At 44.9% G+C, this 23,493-nt stretch overlaps 2 protein-coding genes across 2 annotated transcripts; one reads left to right on the forward strand and one right to left on the reverse strand.

Moving 5' to 3' along the window:
* Nucleotides 1-3,157: 3,157 nt before the first annotated feature.
* Nucleotides 3,158-5,774, reverse strand: LOC133481778 (stress-associated endoplasmic reticulum protein 1). Its single transcript, XM_061780880.1, has 3 exons — nucleotides 5,472-5,774; nucleotides 4,724-4,796; nucleotides 3,158-3,537 (listed from the first exon to the last, which is right to left on the reverse strand). Exons 1-3 carry the CDS (start codon nucleotides 5,553-5,555, stop codon nucleotides 3,497-3,499), a joined length of 198 nt encoding a protein of 65 aa, XP_061636864.1. The 5' UTR covers nucleotides 5,556-5,774; the 3' UTR covers nucleotides 3,158-3,496.
* A 453-nt stretch (nucleotides 5,775-6,227) lies between these two features.
* eif2a (eukaryotic translation initiation factor 2A) lies at nucleotides 6,228-23,412 on the forward strand. The gene is made up of 16 exons (XM_061780878.1): nucleotides 6,228-6,341; nucleotides 7,391-7,460; nucleotides 7,536-7,607; nucleotides 8,216-8,334; nucleotides 8,590-8,689; nucleotides 8,809-8,891; nucleotides 10,013-10,086; nucleotides 10,167-10,311; nucleotides 14,608-14,724; nucleotides 17,424-17,580; nucleotides 17,661-17,745; nucleotides 19,478-19,798; nucleotides 21,248-21,352; nucleotides 21,925-22,038; nucleotides 22,822-22,887; nucleotides 23,202-23,412. The coding sequence occupies exons 1-16, from the start codon at nucleotides 6,314-6,316 to the stop codon at nucleotides 23,265-23,267; spliced, it is 1,722 nt and encodes a 573-aa protein (XP_061636862.1). The 5' UTR covers nucleotides 6,228-6,313; the 3' UTR covers nucleotides 23,268-23,412.
* Nucleotides 23,413-23,493: the final 81 nt, after the last annotated feature.

Genomic DNA, 23,493 nt, shown 5'->3' on the forward strand with positions numbered 1-23,493 from the left:
TCCACTTTTTCACTGTAGGCTTCGCCCTTTTAAGTTCTTGTCTGTACGTTGGCATTAAGTGAATTAAGCAGTGATCAGACGAACCCAGGGCTGCACGAGGTTTGGCACGGTATGTGTTATTTAGCGTGGTATAGCAGTGGTCTAAAATGTTATTTTCCCTGGTGGGACAGTCTATGTGCTGCTTGCATTTAGGGAGTTTGTGGTTGAGTTTAGCTTTGTTAAAGTCCCCGAGAATAATGAGGGGTGAGTGCGGGTGGTTTTTTTCAATTTCGTTTACTTGTTCGGCGAGCATTAGCAGTGCGGCATTCGTGTTAGCTTGAGGCGGAATGTAGACACCAGCCAGAATGAATGATGCGAACTCGCGAGACTCCAAATGCGGCCTGCAGTGTGTGCTGAGCTCCGTGATTTCCGTACACCAATTTATATAGAAGCATATCCCGCCGCCTCTTGTTTTCCCCGATGATTCCATGTCGCGGTCTGCCCTGTGAAGATGGAAGCCGGGAAGCATGATTGCGGCATCGGGTACAGCGTCACAAAGCCAAGTCTCCGTAAAGCACATGGCGGCGGAACGTCCGAAGTCTTTACTGGTCTTTATCAGAAGATGAAGCGCGTCCATTTTGTTGGGTAGGGAGTGTAGATTCGCGAGGTGGATGGAAGACATACAAGACCACTGATAAGCTCCATGCAAGATCTCACCCCGTGTGGTCAAAATGATCACAAGAACAGTGAGCAAAAATCCCAGAACTACACGGGGGGACCAAGTGAATGACCTGTCGAGAGCTGCGACCAAAGTAACAAAGGCTACCATCAGTAACACACTACGCTGCCATGCAGGGACTCAAATCCTCCAGTGCCAGATGTGTCCCCCTGCTTAAGCCAGCACATGTCCAGGCCCGTCTGAAGTTTGCTAGAAAGCATTTGGATGATCCAGAAGAGGATTGGGGGAATGTCATATGGTCAGATGAAACCAAACTAGAACTTTTTGGTCAAAACTCAACTTGTCGCGTTTGGAGAAGAAAGAATGCCGAATGGCATCCAAAGAACACCATAGCTACTGTGAAGCACGGGGGGTGGAAACATCATGCTTTGGGGCTGTTTTTCTACAAAGGGACCAGGACGACTGATCCGTGAATGGGGCCATGTATCGTGAGATTTGGAGTGAAAACCTTGTTCCATCAGCGAGGGGATTATAGAATCAGAATCAGAATCATCTTTATTTGCCAATTTGTCTCCGGTAGTTGGAGCCGCTCTAGTACGACAACAGACAGTCAATTTACAGAACACTTTGGAGACAGAAAGACATTGACAAAAAAAAAAAAAAAAAACAGTCACTGAGCAGTAAAGGGTTGCTAGTTATCTGGTAATGCTGGTACATTTTTTTTTTTTTTTTTGACAATTGTGCAAAAAGATGCAGAGTCCTCTCGCACTTATAGCAGTTCGAATGACTAATATTGCAATAGTCCGGTGCAATGACCATTTGTGCAAAGGGCGCCGAGACTTCAAGGAGTGTATGCGGTTTAAAGTGACGAGTAGCGCGATCATCTGGGACAACGTCGGTCGTGCAAATGTTACAGATACTCCTCAATCAGTGTGCAAATGGAGCAGATGCTACTCTGGCATGAGTGGCCAGTATTGGTCAACAACAGATATGCAAATAGTGCAGCGTGGCGAGACGACTACAGTGAGTGCACGAGTAATGTAGAATTGGCCCCACAGAAATGGGACAACGAACTCAAGTCAAACAATTGCCAGCATGTTGTAATGGAATTGTAGGTCAAGTGTTTAAGAAGTTGATCGCAAGAGGGAAGAAGCTGTTGGAATGTCTGCTAGTTGAAATGAAATGTGACTGGGTCTTTCAGCATGACAATGATCCCAAAGACAGCGCCGGGCAACGAACGAGTGGCTTTGTAAGAAGCATTTCAAGGTCCTGGAGTGACCTAGCCAATCTCCAGATCTCAACCCCATAGAAAATCTTTGGCGGGAGTTGAAAGTCTGTGTTGCCCAGCGACGACCCTAAAACATCACTGCTCTAGAGAAGATCTGCATGCAAGAATGGGCCAAAATACCAGCAACAGTGTGTGAAAACCTTGGGAAGACTTACACAAAACGTTTGAACTCTGTCATTGCCAACAAAGGGTATAGAACAAAGCATTGATGAACGTTTGTTATTGACCAAATACTTATTTTCCACCATCATTTTCTAATAAATTCTTTAAAAGCCAATGTGATTTTCTGGATTTTTTTTCTCATTGTGTGTCTCATAGGTGAGGTATAACTCTGATGAAAATTACAGGCCTCTCGTCTTTTTAAGTAGGACTCGCACAATTGGTGCCTCAATACATTTTTGCCCCAAAGTACTTGATAAATTGAGGATTCTGATTGGCGTGCTCGACGTTGCTTCAAGGGATTTACCATAAAACAAAGCCCGTTTGCATATAGTGTAGCGCTGAACTCTCTTCATCCAAGCACAAGTTGACCACCTCTAAGCAAAATGCGCTATTATGTCGCAGATTTGGCGCCTGTGATTCATCAAAATTCTAAAATGTGATTAATCTGCTTACAAAATGTAGCTGTTTGATAGACCTACTCTTTATGTAACTTTTAAGGGGTATTTCAGTCCATATTTCTCTTTTGGGGGCGTGGGGCCCTGAATTTGGTGGTACGCCCCTGGTGGCACCCCAAAACTCCTCGTTTTTCTTTTCAATTCTTTCTACAATGTTCCCCTGCTACGTTACCATTGTTTTTCCTGGCTTTTGACACGATACTTTCTGTAACGCTCGCACATGTGGGAGAGCCACGGTCAACGGTGCACTTTTCAGATGAGCGAACACAGGCAGAACAGTTTAACACACCAGACCCCGCCTCTTAAAGGCACATGCATGCACGGACGCTACAAGAGTACTTTCCATACATTTCATGCTTGCAATTAGTTTTTTTGTGTTGAAATCGGTTACTATGTGTCTGAAAAGTGTGCTTTCATCATTTGTTTCAAGCATGTGGGAGGTGTAAAACAATGCAAGATGTTTTTTTGTTTTTCAAATTGCAGATTTTCACCTGCCGTAGGCGGGTGTGGAAGGGAACCCCGCCATCCCATAAACGGGGTTCACGTCAAAATCACAACACAATTTGAAACACTTAGGATGGCCGTGAGACAATGCACGGTGTTCAAAACAAATTTTATTGTCTCCTTCACGCACACACTCTGTGTTTTGGTCATCAGGCGCACTTTGACCCCGCCCCCGTCTGTCTGTCCAATAAGGCCTCATCAGCGGGGGCGGGGGGCTTTGGCACAGATAAACAACAGTGAGAAGGTCATCCGCGGCGACACGTTTGGCAAACAACCGCACACGTGTGCACGTGCACGTCCCACACGTGTGGCGGATCCGGTCCGGAATGATCGCAGGTCAAAGTTCAGGAATGTATCGGTGAGGTCGGCAGCTGGGGTTGCGTCATGGCGACAGATGTCATCGTCGGCCGTGCGATGATGATCTCATCACTACATGCCCATCCGGATGCTTTGGATGATCTGGAAGATAGCTGCATGCATGCGCACACACAACCAATGTGATTCCAAACCCTGAAAACCTTTCAACACATTGAAAAACTTGAAAAAGGTTTCAAAACATTTCAAGAGGCTTACGAGCAGTTCAAGATTTTCAAAAGCATCTTAAGTGTTTAAAAAATCATTGTCAAGTTGTGTTGACACGGTGCACTTTGACATTTTGGGTCGGGCCGAAGCCGAGGCTCGACACTTACCGACCTTTTCATTGGTCGGCAAAAACATCCAAATGAGTCACTTGGAAAATGTTCAATTCAGAAGCCGATTTAAAAAAAAAACCTGACAAAACGCTGGATTGCTTTTGGAGTATAACGGGAGTTGCGGGTAACCCAACGACGGCCTTGCCGAGCGCGGGACTTTTGCAGCTCCATACATCTAATAGGAACCTTTTAGTTGGACAACTGCAACAAGTACCAACGTGTAAAGGTGGACATGATGAACGAGGAACCTGATCAACTAGACTGTAGGGCTGCAACTAACAATTGCTTTGATAATGGATTCATTTGTCGATTTTGATTAATCGGATATATTATTTCCATTCCTTTATTGAAAAACAGAAGCTTATTTCATATTGACAGTGCAAAACAAATGCACGAACAAATTGATGATGATTCCATTTGTGGTTTGGTTTGTAACATTTGTCATTAAATCGGTAAAAAGAACATTTGATTGTTGTTTCCCAAAGTAAAAGCAGATATTTGCAAATTTCTTGATTATAAACAAAGAATCTGTCTGCTTTCATGGAGGACTACAGAAACCAGAGAATATTTACTGTTGAGAGGCTGAAATTCTGAGGAGTCAGACAATTTCAAGGTCAAGATCTGTAAACGATTATCAAAAGAGATGTCAGGTATTTTTTATAATTGATGAGTTGTCGAATAAACATTGCACGTCTACCAACAAGTAGAGGTTTCCGTTTCAGTTCAGTTGGAAATGAAGACAGAGGAACGGGGACACTAATAAAACCAGATCAACGAGATTTCCGGAAACTTCCTCTGGACCTTGTATAGGTGAAAATTGTGGTGTTTCCCCCTGCTGGGAGCGATGCGTGCTACTTTCCAAAGTCAAGGAACCTTTGGAGCTGAACGTAGCGGATTGGAACGTTTTAGTTTCGGCAAGTAGTACTGACGAGTGAAGTCCGAAGCCAAGCGGCGGCGGCGGTACCTGATCCACAGACGACGAAGAGGAAGAGGGCGAGCAGCCAGGGTCCGACGCCTTTGTCGTCCACCAGGTTCCTCTGTGACAAAAACACGAGCGTTAACGTTGGCACGACAACCGCTTTCACCTCACACTCCCGACGTTCATCGGAAGGAACGAAGTACACGGATACTTCATACTCTACTCAAGTACACTTTCCAGGTACCTGTACTTGAGCATTTATTATTAGCACTTTTTTACTTTTACTCCCTGAATTTGAAAAGCGATGTTCTGTACTATCTACTCTTTACTTAACCAAAGTTAGCTCCTTCATTCAACATCTTACACAGCGCTTACGAAAAAAGTGTGTGCGCCTGCCTGAAAACCCCAAACTTCCGGCGTACAAACATTCTCCAGCTTACCTAAAAAAAAAAATTTAAAAAATTAACCAACATTCTAGTATGGTGTATATTTCCAGTTGTTATCATGAGCTACTTTAACATTTTGGTTGTTTTTACAGCATAAACGTCAGCAGTAGTCAATAGACGACGGAACTATTTTGTGTGCAGTTCCTTCTTTTATATTATATACAAGACAAAAATATATTTTTGTACATTTCAGAGTCTGTACTTTTTGACTTTTGCATAAGTGCAAGAGTTTAATCAGTTATTCTACTACACTAGTTAAAAAAATACACAAGTTCAGAGTGTAAATTTGATCGTGGCTTGACTGTGTTCAGTTGTGTGTGTGTGTTTTTGTTTTTTTTTCTCCTCACCGTGGACTTGGCCACGTTTCCCCTCTGTGTGATGTTCTTGCTGTGCTTCTCGTTGGCCATCCTAATCCTCTGCTTGGCCACCATCTTGTTGTCTTCTTGTTGTTCAAGTGGTGGTGCTGCTGCTGCTACTTGACGTCTTTTAGCTGCTCGCTGCAGTTGCAGGTTAGTGAACGAGTTTGGCTGCTAAGTTAGTCTCTAGTTCTAGGAGTTTGCTGAGGTGGTCTTGAAAGTGGGACCGTCTCTCCCTTGTCGACGTATTCAATAAGACCAAGTCTCGCCCACCCGCCGCCACTTCCAGTATCAAGTTCGCTGTGTCCACCTTCACTTCCGATACAAGATTTCAAAATAAAATCTTAAGTTACACTGTTACTCGTGTTGTGCTAGGACAAAATGTGATATGGTTTATGAGTTGATGTTAACTCTCAGTTTATAATAGAATTAATATTTGAAAATTAAAGAGAATGTATTTTTGACACCTTGCAAGTGACTAGCTGAACCGTTTTTCTTTTAAACAGGAAGTTTGTAAAAGTGACTTTCTCCCAGCTAGAGTTCATTTAACCTACGATGCATGTTTTTTTTTTAATGTGGGCGGAAACCGGAGTCTCGTTTAATCTAATAAAGTCAAAGAAAGTTTCAAAATGAAGTCAATTTAAGTTAGTGAACATGGCTATTTATGATAAAAAGTTATAAAAATACTCAACTAGCACGCACTATCCAACTTTAGACCTTAAAATATAACCCAAATAGATACGTGTACCAAGCTCCACGCTGACGTGGCATTGAGCGACACACCTCATTATGACGTATGTCCGGTCTGACTGTTCTGCTTCCGGCACGTGAACATGGCGCCGCCAGTGCCGCTCTTAGCAGGTTTGGTGTTTCGTCCTATTTTGCTTCTTCAGCCGCGTTCACCTTTATTAACCCAAAAAATTACAAATAAAAAAAGTTTTACAACATTCGCGTCTTTCCTGTCCGGCCGCATTTCAAACCTCACGCGTGCTCTCCACGTGACTTCAGAACAAAAAGTGTGCAAACGCACATGTACGCTAGAGTTTGAGTCATCCATTTCTGCAGGGTTTCTCCTCATTACGCTCGAGTCTGTCAATAAACAATAAAGTGGTCGCCAGACAAAGTAAGGGCACATAGACAAACTGATGATAGGTCGGGTAATAGATGTGTCACAATTAATCGATTACTCGACAACTAATTGATCAGCAAATGAATCCACAACTATTTTAATCGATTCATCATTTACAGGCTGTTATTTAACTTAAAATTGTTCAAATGCTCTGATTTCAGCATCTCGACAGCAAATATTCAGTTTTTTTTGTTGTCCTCCATGTTTGTAGACTGATTATCTTTGTGTTTTTATTTTTTTTAAGACCAAATAAGCAAACATCTGCTTTGGAAAACAATCATCAACATTTTTGTTGATTTTCAGACAGCTGTTATGGACCAAACCAATAACGGAATCATAATTTATGGGAAAAAAATAGTCAGTTTAACCTTTTTCGGGAGATAATAATTTTCTTTGCAGCCGTAGTACGATTAATGTGTAACTGACGTGTAGTTAGACCTAACGTAAAACATCGGCCCCTCGTCATATTGTGCAATTGTTATTGGGTTTTATTTAATCATTAAAAAAATACCAAACAAACTAATAATTGGTTAGTAACCAGCCATTGCGAAAAAATATTTTGCAACAAACTTGAATGCAAAATAAATTTTTAACCCATATTCTGAAAATATACAGTCACAAATATTGATTAAACAGTTGAACGGTTGCCAGCCTGTGTGTGTGTTTGTGTGTGAGAGAGAGAGAGAGAGAGAGCGAGAGCGCGTTTGTGAGTCTGTATACGTGTGAGGTTGTGTATGTCTGGATACGAGTGTGTGTAAAAGTGTAGGTGTGTTTGTTTCAGTGTGTGAGTCGGACAGGACGTCACTGCTCTGCGGTCCCCCTATCTGCCAGGAGCACGCCGCCTTCCCCAGGTGACATCATTGGTGACATCATCAGCGATGTCATCACCTGGCGTCTGACTGCGTGCGTGTGTGTGTCACACCCAGGGATGGCGGTGCGAGCCGGTGCTTGACGTTCAGCCGTGACGGCTCACTGTTGGCGTGGTGCAATGGACACGTGTGAGTATGTCCTCGTAAAGGGTCGGTACGCCCACACTGATCCCGACCGGGTCTCTCCAGGCTCAGTCAGCCAGTCAATTTTCTTGACAAGATGAGCATCTTTGAGTTTAAAACATCTTTTTGAAGAGCGATCTGGGCCAGCAAGGCAGCAAAACATTACAAAGTTTAGTTAAAACATTCACAAAACGTTCACAACAGGTTCAGATGAGAGACACGGTTGCGCAGCCCGTGAGACCTGCTTTCAGTCTTTACAATAGTTTTTAATTCTCCGAGCGTAATAAGTCCTGGCAATTTGAGGTCCTTTTGTAGCTCATTTACGGCCGAAGGACGAGCATAGCTAAATGCCCGCTGCCCTAATTGGCTTCGCAGATTGCAAGAAGTCCCTAGTTTGCACAGCACAAGGGGATGAAAGAACGCGTCATCGGAAATCGTGAGCAGCATTTGACAGCTTGTTAACAAAGATCATTTACGTGAAGAGGAAAAATAGTCCAGGTCCCGGCACTGGGCCGTGGGGTACACCAGAGGAGGAAACTGGGTGAAAAACCAGATGCCTGGACACACTGCTTACTTGCCTGTGTATGTGTGCATACGTGTGTCTGTTCCGCCAGCGTGTCAGTGGTGCGGACGTCGGACAGCTCCTCGGTGGCCACGTTGGCGCTGCCAAAGACGGCGCTGCTGCGGTTCTCGCCTCTCACCAACATCCTGGTCACGTGGCAGCCGTACACCAGTAAGACCGCCACAGGATGTTTTTATTATAGGCTTCTGTAGTTCAAAGCACATCTCTGCTGATGTGCACTGCTTATACTTACAACATTGCTGCAAACTGAGAAGCGCTAGTTTACCAAAACACAGTGAGCGTTGACAGCTTAGCAATTTGGTCGCTATATTTGGCGAGTATTTGTGAAATTCAAAAAAATAATCTGTACTACACGGCCCTAGTGGTGGTGGTGATGTCATTTGTAAAAGGCGTTTTTGTTGTCAGAGAGCGCCGAGGCGGCTCAGGGCGACGCCAACCTTCGGCTGTGGGAGCTGCCCAGCGCCAGCCTGCTCAAAGCTTTGTTCCAGAAGAAGGCGGAGGCCTGGTGAGTGGGTGGGTGGGGGGAGGCGCTCTTCTCGCCTGCTTTGCGCAGGTTCGTTCCGTACGCGGGGTTAGCGTGTCTTAGCATGCGGGAGCTTGACGAGCTGCGTTCGTGTTGTGCAGGTGTCCCAGCTGGTCTCAAGACGAGAAGGTGGCCGTGAGGATCGTCAGCAACGAGCTGCACTTCTTTGAGGACAACGACTTCAGTAACAACGCACGCACGCACTTAATATACCAACATGCTAATAGATATAGCATTAGCTGACATGCCAATAAACGTAACTTGAGCCATGTTAGCAAACATGCTAAAAGCTGTCCAGTGATGCCTTGAGATACGAGTTGAATTTGTTCCGTGTCCACGCTTTTAACTCCAAAAACCTTCCTCATTGAGACAAATGGAAATCCCTTTCTTCCGTTCCAGCCTCCCCTGCCAGAAAAACGACAAAACCTTTTGTCATTTGTTTTGAATGGAAAAATATAGCACTATTTAATGCTATACTTTATATTAGAATACAGTAATGACATATCCATCCAGCCATTTTCTGTACCGCTTCTCCTCACGAGGGTCGCGGGCGTGCTGGAGCCTATCCCTGCTAGGCGGGGCCGGGGATTGAAACCCGGTCCTCAGAACTGTGAGGCATACGCTCTAACCAGTCGGTCACCGTGCCGCCCAGTAATGACATAATGTAATAGATTTCAAAAGAATGAAAGTTTTTGTCACACTTTGCATCAGTTCAATAGCCATTGTGCTGCTTCTTTATGTTTGCTGTCCTGGCCACCTGGGGCAGTATAAAACGAGCACGATGCGGTACATGCAGATGGTCTCAGTTCTTCCCAGAGCTCCTCAGTACGGCACTAATATTAGTTGTTCTGAGCAGAGGATAAAGAATACATGACTGAGAACTGTTATATTGTCTGTTTATGCATTGCTCCGCTGCTTGTTCATATATCCGTTTATTGGGATGCTAATTGTTAACTGGTCAATGGAGTTTAACATTAACCTAGTGGGGGAGTTATGTTCTTGTTTTAAATACACAATGTGTAATAGTCTTTGTTTTATGTTAATTGTTGACTAACAAAGTTCTGCTTGTGTGAATTGAGTTGAGGCACAGCCACCATAAAGCGCAGGTTTTTGCAAGTCAACAAAAAATGGGCCAAACGAAGAACTAAAACTTGTAAGTTGGGTCAGTCGTATCTTAAGGCACTGCTGTGTAATATTAGTCACATGGTAATGTTGATATTTTATTCACGCATGCTAATAACGGTATCCAGTCATATGTTAAGCCTGCCAGCGGGGATGCTAATGCTAATGTGTGTTTATCCACAGACGCCATCGCCAACAAGCTTCACTTGCAGAAAATTTCCAACTTTGAGCTTTCACCAGGAAGTCTTCCCAGCAAGGTGACCAATGAAATGCTGGCCTGGTCTCGGGCCCCGCCTCATCCTCATTGGTCATGTGCGTGTCGCTGTTCGCGTGTCAGGTGTGCGTCTATGTCCCGGGCATCAAAGGGGCGCCGTCCTTTGTGCGAGTGTTCCAGTACCCGCAGTTGGGAGGGCCCGGTGCCGCTCTGGCCACCAAGAGCTTCTTCAAGGCTGACCGTGTCAACATGCTGTGGAACAAAAAAGGTTAGGGGGCGCTGTCACATCCATATAAGATAGGAGGGGGGGGGAGGGCTGACTCCAGTCGCGTGACTTGACTCCAGTCAGACTCGAGTCGTCAGTTTTAGGATTTGGGACTTGCTCGACTAAAACTTGTCAAAGACTCCACTTGACTTGGAGTACAGTTTTCCCGCACATTTGCCATTCGGTACTTGCAGATTTAGCAATTGGCTATTTTTTTTTTTTTTTTTTTTAAAAGGAAAAAATAGCACTCTATAATGTATTATGTAAAGCATTAGGGTTGCCGGAAACGATTCTTTTGATAGTCAACTATTCACAGATTATATTTGCGATGAGTCGACTAATCGGCTCATAGCGCTGGCGTCGGGCTGAAACCTATGTCCAAATTTGGTAAATTCCATATTTTTTCACATGTTAAAATGTGGTTCGTGACCGAGAGAACAAGAACCCGGATACAAGCGACCGAAATGAGTTTCCTCCGCAGGGTGTCCGGGCTCTCCCTTCGAGATGGGGTGAGAATCTCGGTCATCCGGGAGGGGCTCAGAGTAGAGCCGCTGCTCCTCCACATTGAGAGGAGCCAGATGAGGTTGTTCGGGCATCTGATTAGGATGCCTCCCGGATGCTCCCCTGGTGAGCACGTCCCACCGGGAGGAGACCCTGGGGATGACCCAGGACAGGCTGAAGAGACCGTGTCTCTCGGCTGGCCTGGGAACGCCTCGGGATCCCCTCGGAAGAGCTGGAGGAAGTGGCTAGGGAGAGGGAAGTCTGGGCTTCCCTGCTAAGGCTGCTGCCCCCCGCGATCCGACCTCGGATAAGCGGAGTAAAATGGAGGGATGGATATTGCAAGTTGGCACAGGGTAAGGATGTCCAAGGCGGGATGTGGACCCGGCAGGGCAAGGAGCGAGCACGGAGCGGGAACGTGAGCAGGTGGAGTGGCCTGAAAGTACGAGTGTCGGCTGGTGAGTCACAGACAATTGTCTATTCTCAGGCGAAGGCTTGCTGGGCTTGACTGGCTTTGAATACAGGTCGTAATCAGAGCAGCTTGAAGACAGGTGTGCGGCACAGGTGATGCTGATTGCTGGAAGAGAGAGAAGCACAGGGCGTAAAGCGCCACCCATGCCTAAGGAAGAAACTGCAGGGCATGGGTCATAGATATACCTCACCGATGAGAGACAAAATGAGAACAACAAAATCCAGAAAATCACATTGTCTGATTTTTAAAGAATTTATTAGCAAATTATGGTGGAAAAGAAGTATTGGGTCACTTCCTCAGAAGCCGCAGGAAGTACATCCTCTACTGGGCCTTTTTGAGGACGGAGTTGATGTTGGTCGCCCACTTCAGGTCCTGAGAGATTGTAATTCCCTCCCAGGAACTTGAATGTCTCGACGGTTGACAGAAGGCAGCTGGACGGCGTGAGGGGCAGCCGTGGCGAAGGATGCCTCCTGAAGTCCACGATCATCTCTACAGTCTTGAGCGTGTTCAGCTCCAGGTTGTGTCGGCCACACCACAGCTCCAGCCGCTCCGCTTCCTGTCGATATGCAGACTCGTCACAGTCTTTGATGAGGCCGATGACAGTGGTGTCGTGCAAACTTCAGGAGTTTGACAGCCGGTTGGATTGAGGTGCAGTCGTTCGTGTAGAGAGAGAACAGCGGAGAGAGGACACAACAGTATGGTACTTCGCACAGTTCCAGAGATCTTTTGAAGATCTGTGTGAAGTGTTCTCTGTCAATTGACTGTCTGTCGTCGTACTAGAGCGGCTCCAACTACCGGAGACAAATTCCTTGTACGTTTTTTTTGGACATACTTGGCAAATAAGGATGATTCTGATTCTGAAGACTGGAGCGAGCTGGTACGCGCAGACTTTGAGGCAGGATGGGGACACATGGTCTGGGTTAGGGTTAGGGTTATCCCCGCTCTGATATGCGTCCTCCTTAGTTTGGCAGTGAACCACGGCTTGTTGTTGTTGAATGTGCGAAATGACTTTGTTGGTACACACACATCTCCACAGAAACTAATATAGGATGTGACAGTGTCCGTATATTCATCCAGGCTGCCAGCTGAATTTTCAAAGACACTCCAGTCTGTGCAGTCTAAACAGCTTTGAAGGTCTATCTTTGCCTCATTGGTCCACTTTTTCACTGTTTTGGCACGATATGCGTTATTTAGCGTAGTATAGCAGTGCTCTAAAATTTTATTTTCCCTGGTAGGACAGTCGATGGGCTGCTTGTCTTTAGGGAGTTCGTTGTTAAGTTTAGCTTTGTTAAAGTCCCCGAGAATAATGAGGGGTGAGTCCCGGTGCTGTCGCTGCTCCGGTGAGTCAGCAAGGACATTGGAGATGAAATGTGGCTGGGTCTTTCAGCATGACAATGATCCCAAACACAGTGCCGGGCAACGAAGGAGTGTAAGGAGCATTTCAAAGTCCTGGAGCGGCCTAGCCAGTCTCCAGATCTCAACCCCATAGAAACTCTTTGGAGGGAGTTGAAAGTCTGTGTATATACCAGCAACAGTGTGTGTGAAAACCTTGTGAAGACTTACAGAAAACGTTTGACCTCTGTCATTGCCAACAAAGGGTATAGAACAAAGTATTGAGATGAACTTTTGTGTTTGAACAAATACTTGTTTTTCATCATAATTAATAACTCCATTTTTGCCCCACTGAATTTCCAAATGTGCTATTAATGTAGTCGTAATGTAATAATGTGAAATGACACAGGCAAAAAGTAGCAAACACTCCAACTCCTATTTATTTAACACTTTGTACAAAAGCCTTTGTTTGCAATGACAGGTTCAAGATGTCTCCTGTATGGAGAAACTATTCGCATGCATTGCTCTGGTGTGATTTTGGCGCCTTCCCCCACACAAGCAGTCTTCAAATCTTGAAGGTTCCACGGGCTTCTTTTATGGGCCTTGAGTTTCAGTTTTTCCCATCGATTTTGGATTGGATTCAAGTCCGGTGATTGGCTGGCCATTCTAGCAGCTTTGTTTTTTTCTTTTCAAGCAATTGAGAGTTTCCTTGGCAGTATGTTTTGTATCATTATCCTGCTGAAATGTCCACCTTTGTTTCATTTTCATCATCCTCAGAGATGGCAGCAGATTTTTGTCAAGAATGTCTCTGTACATTTTCCCATTCATCCTCCCTCCAATAATGTGAAGTTTACCAGTACCATTTGCTGAAAAGGAGTCCCACACCATCATGTTCCCAACTCCGAACTTCACTGTTGGTATGGTGTTTCTAGGTTGCTCTGCAGTGCCATTTCTCCTCCAAACGTGGTGTGCATATTATGGCGTCCAAAGCAAAGCAAATGTATTGATTTAGCGGATTTCATACACAAGGTAATTCAATGTGCTTTACATGATTAAAAGCATTTAAGCAAAGAAAAGAACAGCTTATAAACATTTAAAACGAAGAGAAAAAAAATACAATTAAAGCGGCAATACTTTTTCCCCGTGCCATTTCACATTTTACACGCAACTTAATTTCTGAGCTTATTTGTTCTACTTACTTTGTATGTATGGATTACTTGGGTTGTTTCCAACATCTGGGGAAATTTTCAGGTCAGTAGCACCTTTGGAAGTGTATTTTGTGAGAAAAATGGTGACACGTTAAATACTTATTTCAGCCGCTATATGTGGTTATGTTACATCAAACGCATAACCTGTTAGCTAAGGCTCATAAAATCGTCATTGTTACCCTAATGTTAGCGTTTACAGCTTTAAGCAAGTAGTTCTCCGTCGTTTACGCTAATAATCGCAGCTAGCTAGCCAAATAGCAGTTCTTCATCGCAAATGGAATTCAGCCGCAACATGCTTCCTTTTTAGATGCTCGTGTGTTACTTGTCGTGCTGCCGCCAAGGGCTCCGTTTGTCTCGCAGGTTCCGCATCGCATTCCTCTTCGGCATTTTGGGAGAAATGCTGAAACCTTTCGGGTACGTCATGGGCTTGTGCGTCACAACGAAAGACCCAGATTACTGCTACTGCTACTGCTAGTGCTAGTTTCATTGGCAGATTTTGTCACTTAAACCAAGACATTTTGTCTTGCTGAAAATTGAGAAAAAGTCAAAATTCTCTTACAATACGTACAGTAAGATGTTTTTACTAGAAATAAGATGAATTCAGAAGGTCAGATTTGTGTTTTTGCATTGTTGTGTGAACACCTAGCAAAAGTACAAATGGTGAGTGCCAAGTGGCTAATGTGCAGATGTGACAGAGCAAAATTGTCTAACTCGGGAATTGCTTGAAACGTTTTACGCTTGAGACTTCCTCGCGATGTCACTTCCTGATGTGCGTTGTTTTCGTGGCAGCGTCGGCCGTGCTGGTGACGGCGAGCACCGAGGTGGACAAGAGCGGAGCGTCGTACTACGGAGAGCAGACGCTGCACTACCTCCACGTCGGCGGAGAGACGGCGCTCGTGCAGCTGCGTGAGAATCGGCACATTCACAATCGACACAATCATCAGAATTGGAATCAGCGCAATGACGTCGCGATAATAATACGTCGGGCTCCTTGTGGGCTGGACGTTGAAGGAAGCATGCTGCTAAACTTCAAGATGATCAAATCAAACTCTTTATAGAGCACTTTTCTCAACTCAAATTGCTTTACATAGTTCAAATCAATTTCCACTGCCACTCAAATGCACAGACAGATAAAAATGATAATAATAATAATAATAATAAGGTAATAATGTAACAAAGTATGGCAGGGCCACAGAGAATCCAGGTGAGGAAACGCCGTCTGCACCAAGAGCAGGCAGCAGACCGCGGTCGCGAGACCCCGACACGCGAGGAGCCCCGGTGCAGTTGCGTAAGAGGAGCCGCGTATGGCGACTGAGGACCACGACCAAGGTCCATCCCAGCACAGGGCTCCCTCTCAGGAGACACTGAAAGATAATCAAAGATATATGGCTAGAAAAGCCAAAGTTCCATGAAAATTTATAGAAAATGCAACCAAAACTATACAAATAGCATAAAGATAAAATACAGTAAATGATAAGATAAATATGAAAGTTAAAAAGGAAACAAAACGGTTTAAAGGTAAGTGTAAAGTTAAATTAAATCGGAATTAAAGGCAAAATTAAAAAGGTGGGTCTTGAGCCTGTTCTTAAAACCGAACATTCTTTGCAGCCGTGAGGTGCTCCGCCAGGTTATTCCTCAGACTGGGGCTATGAAACTGGAATGATGCCTCACCGTGTGCGGGTCCTGACTTTAGGAATAATAATAATAATAATAATTTTGAATTTATATAGTGCCTTTCATGACACCCAAGGACGTTTTACCAATAAAAAACAAAACTGGGTTGAGCATGTATCGCGGGAGACGGTCCAAGCCTCGTTCAGCCACAGAGACGGGACGCCGTCCACTGCTGCAGAGCTGCACACGGTCCCCGGCGGGAGCCTCGTTCGCCGCATTGGGGACGGAAGTCCGTAGCCCTCCACCGAGACCACGATCTCTATGGAAAGAGGCGTCTGATAGTTGAGCCCGAGGAGCCGCACGGAAGAAGTGGCAGTCAAAACGCAGCACTGCATTCTCATTCCGATGGAAGGAAAACAACTGAATTATAACTTAACTAAAAGGCCAGAACCGGAGGAAGTCAGGACCCACGAGGATTCATAGGGTTAAACCAACTCTTGAGAGATAAGAAGGCCCAAGACCATTAAGACACTTAAAAACCAGCAAAAGAACCTTCAAATTGGTCCTGAAACACACGGGCAGCCAATGCAATGATTTGCAGAGAAAGCTCTGCTCGAGGCAGCCGTGGACGTTGACGGCTGTCAAACAGATCAAAAGTGAAACGCCTCAAAAGAAAGTCATCGGAAAATCAACCAATTCGACTCAAAAGTCAAATAATTAAAAAATCTAAATATTCAAAAGCCAAACACCTCAAATGTTACATCATTCAAAAAAGAACCTCAAAAGACAAATGATTCAAAAGTCAAACACCTTAAATCTGAAATCAGTTGTTATATGGTAAATGGGCTGCACTTCGATAGCGGTTTATCTACAGCATCACAGTGCCCAAAGCGCTTTACAAAGCCTCACATTCATACACCAATGGGCGACTGCAAGGCCCACTGGGAGCAAATTACGGTTCAGTGTCTTGCCCAAGGACACGTCCACATGCGGACAGTCGGAGCAGGGATTCGAACCGGTTACCCTTCGGTCACTGGACGACCTGCTCTACCTAGTGAGCCACAGCCTATCAGTTAGTTAACCCCAAAGTCAAACGCTTCCGAAGTCCAACACCACACAATTTAAACACCATAAAAGTTAAATCATTCTACAATTGTTCAAAAGTTGAACACCTCAAAAGTCAAACACCCCAAAACTCAAATAGCTCCAAAGTCAAATCATTCCAAAATCTAATTGAAAACTCAAACACCTCAAAAGTAAAAAAATTTAAAAAATGTCACAATTCAAGTCTTAACACCTCAGTTTCACAAGTCAAACAACTCGAAAGCCAAAACTCCCAAAAGTCAAACACATCAAATGCGCAATAAGTCAAAAGTTAAACAACGCAAAAGTCAAAGGCTTCCACAATCAGAATCATCTTTATTTGCCAAGTATGTCCAAAAAACACACAAGGAATTTGTCTCCGGTAATTGGAGCCGCTCGAGTGCGACAACAGACAGTCAATTGACAGAGAACGCTCTGGAGACATAAAGACATCCGAAGTCCAATTCCCCAGAACTCAAACACCTCAAAGGTTAAATCATTCTAAATCAAACTGTTAAAAAGTCAAAATGTCTCAAATGTCAAATAATTCAAGTACAACACCTCAAAAGTCCAACACACCAAAACTCAAACACCCCAGTAATCAAACGGTCCAAGGTCAAACACCTCAAAAGTCAAATGCCTCAAAAGTGTGCAGTGATAGTGGAGGAGAAGCTAATGTTGATAGCGGTGGTAACCGTGTCAAGATGATGAAAGGTCCTGATTGAAGATGGCCCCAAAGCAAACTCATATTTCCTGTTTCTCGTCCGTCCCAATGTGAGAATTGGTGACGGTCACATCGGATTGGGTGCAAAAAAAGCAGCAATCCTCCATGATTGTGATAATGGTGGGGTGGGAGTGGTTCTTTTGTGAAGCTGAGTCGGTGACTGGGCACGTGGTTCTCCCGCCAGCCAAAAACGGTCCCATCTACGACGTGGCCTGGAGTCCAAACTCCAGCGAGTTCTGCGTGGTTTACGGCTTCATGCCAGCCAAGGCCACCATCTTTAACTTCAAGTGCGACGCCGTCTTCGACTTCGGGACCGGACCTCGCAATGCCGCCTACTACAGGTGAGGACACGCCACTGTGTCTACCCCGTCATCTCCTTCTCCACCCCCCCAAATGAGAGTCTGGCGGGGGGCGGGTCCAGTCCACAGGGTCACATCCTAGTCCTGGCCGGATTTGGGAATCTTCGAGGACAGATGGAAGTTTGGGACGCTAAGAAGTACAAACAGGTTGGCTACGCCACAAGAACACACACATTCGCAAACACACACTTAAAGACAAACACGCGTACACACGCAAGAGGCATTAGCTTTATTTCTATCGCACTTTTAAAAAACAAGTGCAGCTGTACATACAGTGGGGCAAAAAAAGATTTAGTTAGGCACAAATTGCTCTCCCACTTAAAAAGATGAGAGAGGCCTGTAATTTTCATCATGGGTATAGCTCACCTATAACAGACAAAATGAAAACAACAAAAATCACGTCTGATTTTTAAAGAATTTATGAGCAAATTCATTCATTCTTCCTCTGTTCCGCTTATCCTCACTGGGGTCACGTGCGTGCTGGAGCCTATCCCAGCTATCTTCGGGCGAGATACACCCTGAACCGGTCGTCAGCCAATCGCAGGGCACATATAAACAATCAACCATTCACAGTCACGTTCACACCTACGGGCAATTTAGAGTCCCCAATTGACCTACCCTGCATGTTTTGGGGATGTGGGAGGAAACCGGACTACACGGAGAAATGCATCATCTCATTTTCAATGGGGTCCTTTCAACACATGGAACCGCTAACAAAATAATAAAGCGCACTGAGCCGCCCATCAACCAGCCAACATTTCATAATATGCATGCACATATATATGAATACATCAAATACATGGTAGGGGTGTAATGATTAGTTTTAGCAACAAATCGATTCGTATCATGATTTGTGATTGCCGATTCGATTCAAGGTCGGTTATTGATTCGTTGAGTGATATGATCCCAAACGATTCAGTAGCTGGAAATAGATTCAGTAACTTTTTTTGCCAAAAATGTATCCCGAGTGACTGTGAAATAAATACTTGAATAATGGACAGTGCAGGTGAAAGTTCTTAGATTCTTGTTGCTTCTTCTAAGAGAAGCGGGTAAAAACTAATAATGGTCATTAAATATAGAAAGATTTTCCTGATGATCTTTCCTACTATGTCTTATTGTGTTTTCTAATGACTAATGGACTAAGAGTCTGCTTAATAAAAGTTGATTTTATTGCTTTGCAATAAAATGAAGGGGAAAACTTATTTATATTATTTCAGCTATGATTTCAGTTTTTTTCCCTCGAAAACAGATGTTTAATTGGAGTTTGAATTACGAGTGAGATCTTGGAAAAATGTTTTCACTGTAAGGAGTCCCGAGCTAGACCCAAATTGCTAGAAACGAAGCTCTCACGAGGAAAATCTTTTAGGAATAGTGTTATTAAAACATAGAGAGCTAAATAATTGAACAAACCTGAGCTTTGTAGTACAAAGATGAGGCTGAAGCAGCGTCCAGCCTCCTCCTCATCTGCCATCTTACCAGACAGATCTTAAACGTTAAAAGTGCTTAAAAAACAACCCGTACACATCCTGTGGTGTCTCGTCCAACCACTAGGGGCACTACAAAAAGGAGTGACTAGATGTGGGGCGTAGAAAAGGAAACAAGAAGTAGCCTTGACAGTGCTTACTGCCGTGTGCTAACTGAAAAATCAAGCAAAGTAAAAAGGAATTACAAGCGTTTTTCTTGGAAATAAAACATAAGCACCTCCGCATAAAGCCCGCTGTGCTTAAATCCATTGTTATTTCCTACTATCGATACGATTGATTACCTTTTGAAACTATTAAAACGATGCATCACTTTGTTGACAATCCGAATACGACTGGAGCCGTAACACAATCGCACAAAAACACACAAAGATACTGCATGTGTGTGTTGCGTGCAGGTGTCCAAATGTCAGGCTCCCGACGCCACTCAGTTCAGTTGGTGTCCCGACGGCGAGCACATGGTCACGGCGACGTGCGCGCCGCGCCTGCGTGTGGGCAACGGCTTCAAGGTGTGTCACTACACGGGCGCCGTGGTGCACGCGCACCAGACGCCTGCCGGGAGTGAGCTGTGGGACGTCCGTTGGCAGTCCTTCCCGGACGGAACCTTCCCCGAGAGACCGGTCCGCTACCAGACGGCGGCCACCCGGGCGGACGCGCCCGCCCCGGCTTACAGACCGCCCGCGCTCAGGCACCTGCCGGCCGCGCCCACTTCCAAGCTGGTGAGATCGTCGTGTGAGCGACTGTGAGGTTGTTTGTGAATACACTGGAGGAAAAGGTATGTGAACCCTCTGGAATTTCTGCATAAATTGGTCCTAAAACGTGTTCTGATCTTCATCTAAATCACAAGAATAAACAGTTTGCTTATATACCCCACACAAACATCATCATTTCTCGCGTATAATATGCAAGTTTTTCTCCCAAAAAATTCTGAAAAGTCTACATATGCCGTTCACATTGTATAAACTTTGACGGGTACCAAGGGGTTGTGATGAAGGCGTGCTTTCATTCCAATATGATATGTACTGTCTGTTTCAAAAGTATATACAGTACAGAAACATTTGGGTGCCCGACGAGGGTGCGATCAGAAATTCAATCCCTATCTCTACGCTGAGAGCGCGCGTTCGGCACGTTCCGACCAGAGGCCGACATTTTGGGGGGATTCCCAACAGGTTCCGTGGGTCCCGCGGGTTGGGAGTGAATTTCACTATCAGTCACGCGATTGGGCGGGAGCGTGAACTATGACAGCAAAATCACCAGGAATGGACGGGAGTGAAACCATAATGCAGTTATATTTTATTTTCATCAAATCGATATTAGAACATTTCCCCTCAGCATCGAGCTAAACAAAGGAACAACTACAGCTTTTGTTAAAAAAACTTTAGTTTCGGGATCATTCGGGTAATTCAGCGGATTTATTACATACGGTGACTAAGGCAGACTTGTACTGCATATTTTATGCTGAGGAAGAAAAACAGAGCAGGATTAAGTAGGAGTAAAGAAGAGGGGAAAAAGAGAAGGGAGCGGAATTCTGTCAAATTTTGTCTCTGGATTGGGATCATTCTCTGTGGGAGTGGGAAGACTTTTTTTTTTTTTCCACCACCTGTTGGTGAGTTGGCTCACCAGAGGAGGTGGCTGGGGCATCTGATTCGGATGCCTTCGGACGCCTTCCCGGTGAGGTGTTCCGGGCACGTCCCACCGGAATGTGACCCCGGGGACGACCCAGGACACGCTGGAGTGACTACGTCTCTCGGCTGGCCTGGGAACGCCTCGGGATCCAACTGGAAGAGCTGGATGAAGTGGCTGGGGAGAGGGAAGTCTGGGCGTCCCTGCTAAAGCTACTGGTCCTGCGACCCGACCTCGGATAAGCGGTAGAAAATTGATGGATGGATGGATGGGATGGTATGGCCTGTATATTGCTTCTCTCGAAGTCTTCTTCGAACAGTGGATTGTGGAACTTGTCTCATATTCATATTTTGATCGGAATTGACCTTGCTGTTCCAATACTTTAGGCTTTTGGAGGGGACTCTATGCGCTGACCAAATTTCTTTAGTGACATTGGCCTGACATGCACATTGTTTTGATTTGGCTTTTTGACAAGCTTATCGTGATAAAAAGGTTCCTGTTTGTACTTGATGCCACCAATAACAAATTGTGTTTGTATGTGTCAGCACGAGGAGGAGGCGCCTCAGAACGCGCGTCCGTCCGACAAGAATTTGTCCAAAGCGGCGCTGAAGAATCAGAAGAAGCGAGAAGCGCGAAAAGCTGCCAAACAGGTCACAATAACATGAAGGTCATGATGTCATGGTCATGTTGTCATGAAGTAATGAAGGTTATGAAGTCATGAAGGTCATGATGTCATAACGTTCATGATGTCATTAAGACATGAAGGTTATGATGTCATGAAATCATGATGTCATGAATGTTATGAAGTCAAAGGTCATGATGTCATGAAGGTCATGTCATTAAGACATGAAGGTCATGATGTCATAAAGGCCATGATGTCATTAAGTCATGAAGGTCATCAAGTCACTGAAGGTAATGATGTCTTAAAGGTCATGAAGTTCATGATGTGATAAGTCACGCAGTCCTGTGATAAGTCACGCTCAACAGTTGTGTTAAGCCTCAGTGTTGGTATTACCATAGCAACAAGCTCTTTTCATCACATTCCTATAGCCACATTTTTTTTCTTTTAAATCAGATTACATTGTTGCTATACATGTTACTATAGGAAAAAAATTTTTTTGTTCTTTTACATCAGATTTGAATCTTACCATAGCAACAAGTTTGTTAGCAAGATTTTGTCCATGCGATGTTTTGATGTTATCGTTTGCGTTGTCTTCCGTAGGAGAGCAAGCCCGAGGCCCAGCTGCCCTCTGACCCCGCCCCCGTCACCAACAGCCAATCGACGGAGACCTGCGGCGACCTCGAGATGGACAAGAAGATCAAGAACGTCAAGAAGGTCAACAGGAAGTCATGTGACCACACAGTCACGTCCTGACAAACGTCACATGATGGGGTGTGAAGGCCTCTTTATACTCGCGCGGCCGACAACGCCAGCATTGCATCACATGACCGACGCATTGGATCGCACGGCGCCTCTGCATCACTTGACGCGCGCACTGCAAAGGTTGTTGCTGCGCGTAGAATGCCGCGGAGATCATCTCTCGTGATTGGTCCATTTCAGTCACATGCTGTGATGACGTACTCAGCCTTCCCATTGGTTCCACATAACCACCGCCGTCTTCTTGATCGATTTTGCAGCATAATTAATCGTATCCTGGTCATCTAGGTACATTTGTTCTAGCAGACACTGTTCCATGCCATTGTTGTTGCTTTGTTCCTTGTTACGGAAAGAACATTCAAAACGGCTACCGGAAATGGCCAGAAAATTCAGAGGAAATTCCACCCTGTGGTGTTCTTGCCAAACCAGCCGTAGCGACTTGGAGGGGAACTGCAGTACATTTTCCAAACTGCGCGCGTAGGTTGCGCTCGACTATAAATGCAAACTGCACGCTCGATAGCCATGAGTATAAAGAAGCCTTGACTGTGTCACATGTTTGTAACATGTTTATTTCTTGTCTGTGTAGAATGTCGGTCATCCAGGTCGTGGTGACCTGCACCAATTGAAACGAGGCCACCAGACTCTTCTTGTTTGTTCAAGAAGAGTCTGGTGGCCTCTTTTCAACCTTTTGAGTTGTTTTGTGCTTGTTTCTAACGTGTTTGTGCTCATTTGTTGTTGCAGAAGTTGAAAGCGATCGAGGAGCTGAAGGAGCAACAAGCGACGGGAAAGGTTCTGCAGAAGAACCAGGTCAGCTCATCACAGCGATAGATAGATAATCGATTCATCCTGTGAGGGAAACTTCATTGACACAGCAGGAGAATTCCCACATAAATGCTGATATGAATGGTGTAGTAAAAACAACAAAGTACCAAACCCAAAGAGGCCTTTCCACCATGACATCACATGACTTATTTGCGTATGGCAAAAGCTGCGATGGGCCCACCAGCAAACAAAACCTTCCGTGCCATTTGAGCAAGGCACAGCCAATAAAAAAACTGAGGAAATGGGACTTCCTGTGGAGTGTCGTTGTGACTTCCCGTTGTTGTTGTTGTTTGTTTCAGCTGGAGAAGATGCAGAAGGAGGATCAGCTGCTGGAGGAGCTCCAAAAATTGCACCTGCAACACTGACACACGCTCACACACACACAGGCAAGAATCGGTGTGGCTGAAGAAGCATGTTGCCGAGGATTGTGGGAGGAAACGGCAAGGGCGTCACTTTCACAGGTTGCTAAGCAACATGTTACGACTTTCACAATAAAAGCCTCTTTCCATACTTTTTTCTTATTTAAAATTGAATCATAAACTTGGAGAAAAATGTAAGTATCAAGTGTGCTTAATATGCTTTCCCATGTTG

The sequence above is a fragment of the Phyllopteryx taeniolatus genome, chromosome 8 (genome assembly GCF_024500385.1).
Source record: "Phyllopteryx taeniolatus isolate TA_2022b chromosome 8, UOR_Ptae_1.2, whole genome shotgun sequence".
In the NCBI taxonomy this organism is placed as follows: Eukaryota; Metazoa; Chordata; class Actinopteri; order Syngnathiformes; family Syngnathidae; genus Phyllopteryx; species Phyllopteryx taeniolatus.

Coding starts and splice junctions, on each gene's coding strand:
- eif2a (XM_061780878.1), top strand. CDS start 6,314: ATGGCGCCGCCAGTGCCGCTCTTAGCAG. Junction 7,608..8,215: donor GCGTGGTGCAATGGACACGT/GTGAGTATGTCC, acceptor CTGTTCCGCCAG/CGTGTCAGTGGTGCGGACGT. Junction 21,353..21,924: donor CGCGAAAAGCTGCCAAACAG/GTCACAATAACA, acceptor TGTCTTCCGTAG/GAGAGCAAGCCCGAGGCCCA.
- LOC133481778 (XM_061780880.1), bottom strand. CDS start 5,555: ATGGTGGCCAAGCAGAGGATTAGGATGGCCAACGAGAAGCACAGCAAG. Junction 4,797..5,471: donor GAAACGTGGCCAAGTCCACG/GTGAGGAGAAAA, acceptor TTTTTGTCACAG/AGGAACCTGGTGGACGACAA. Junction 3,538..4,723: donor CTTCGTCGTCTGTGGATCAG/GTACCGCCGCCG, acceptor GCATGCATGCAG/CTATCTTCCAGATCATCCAA.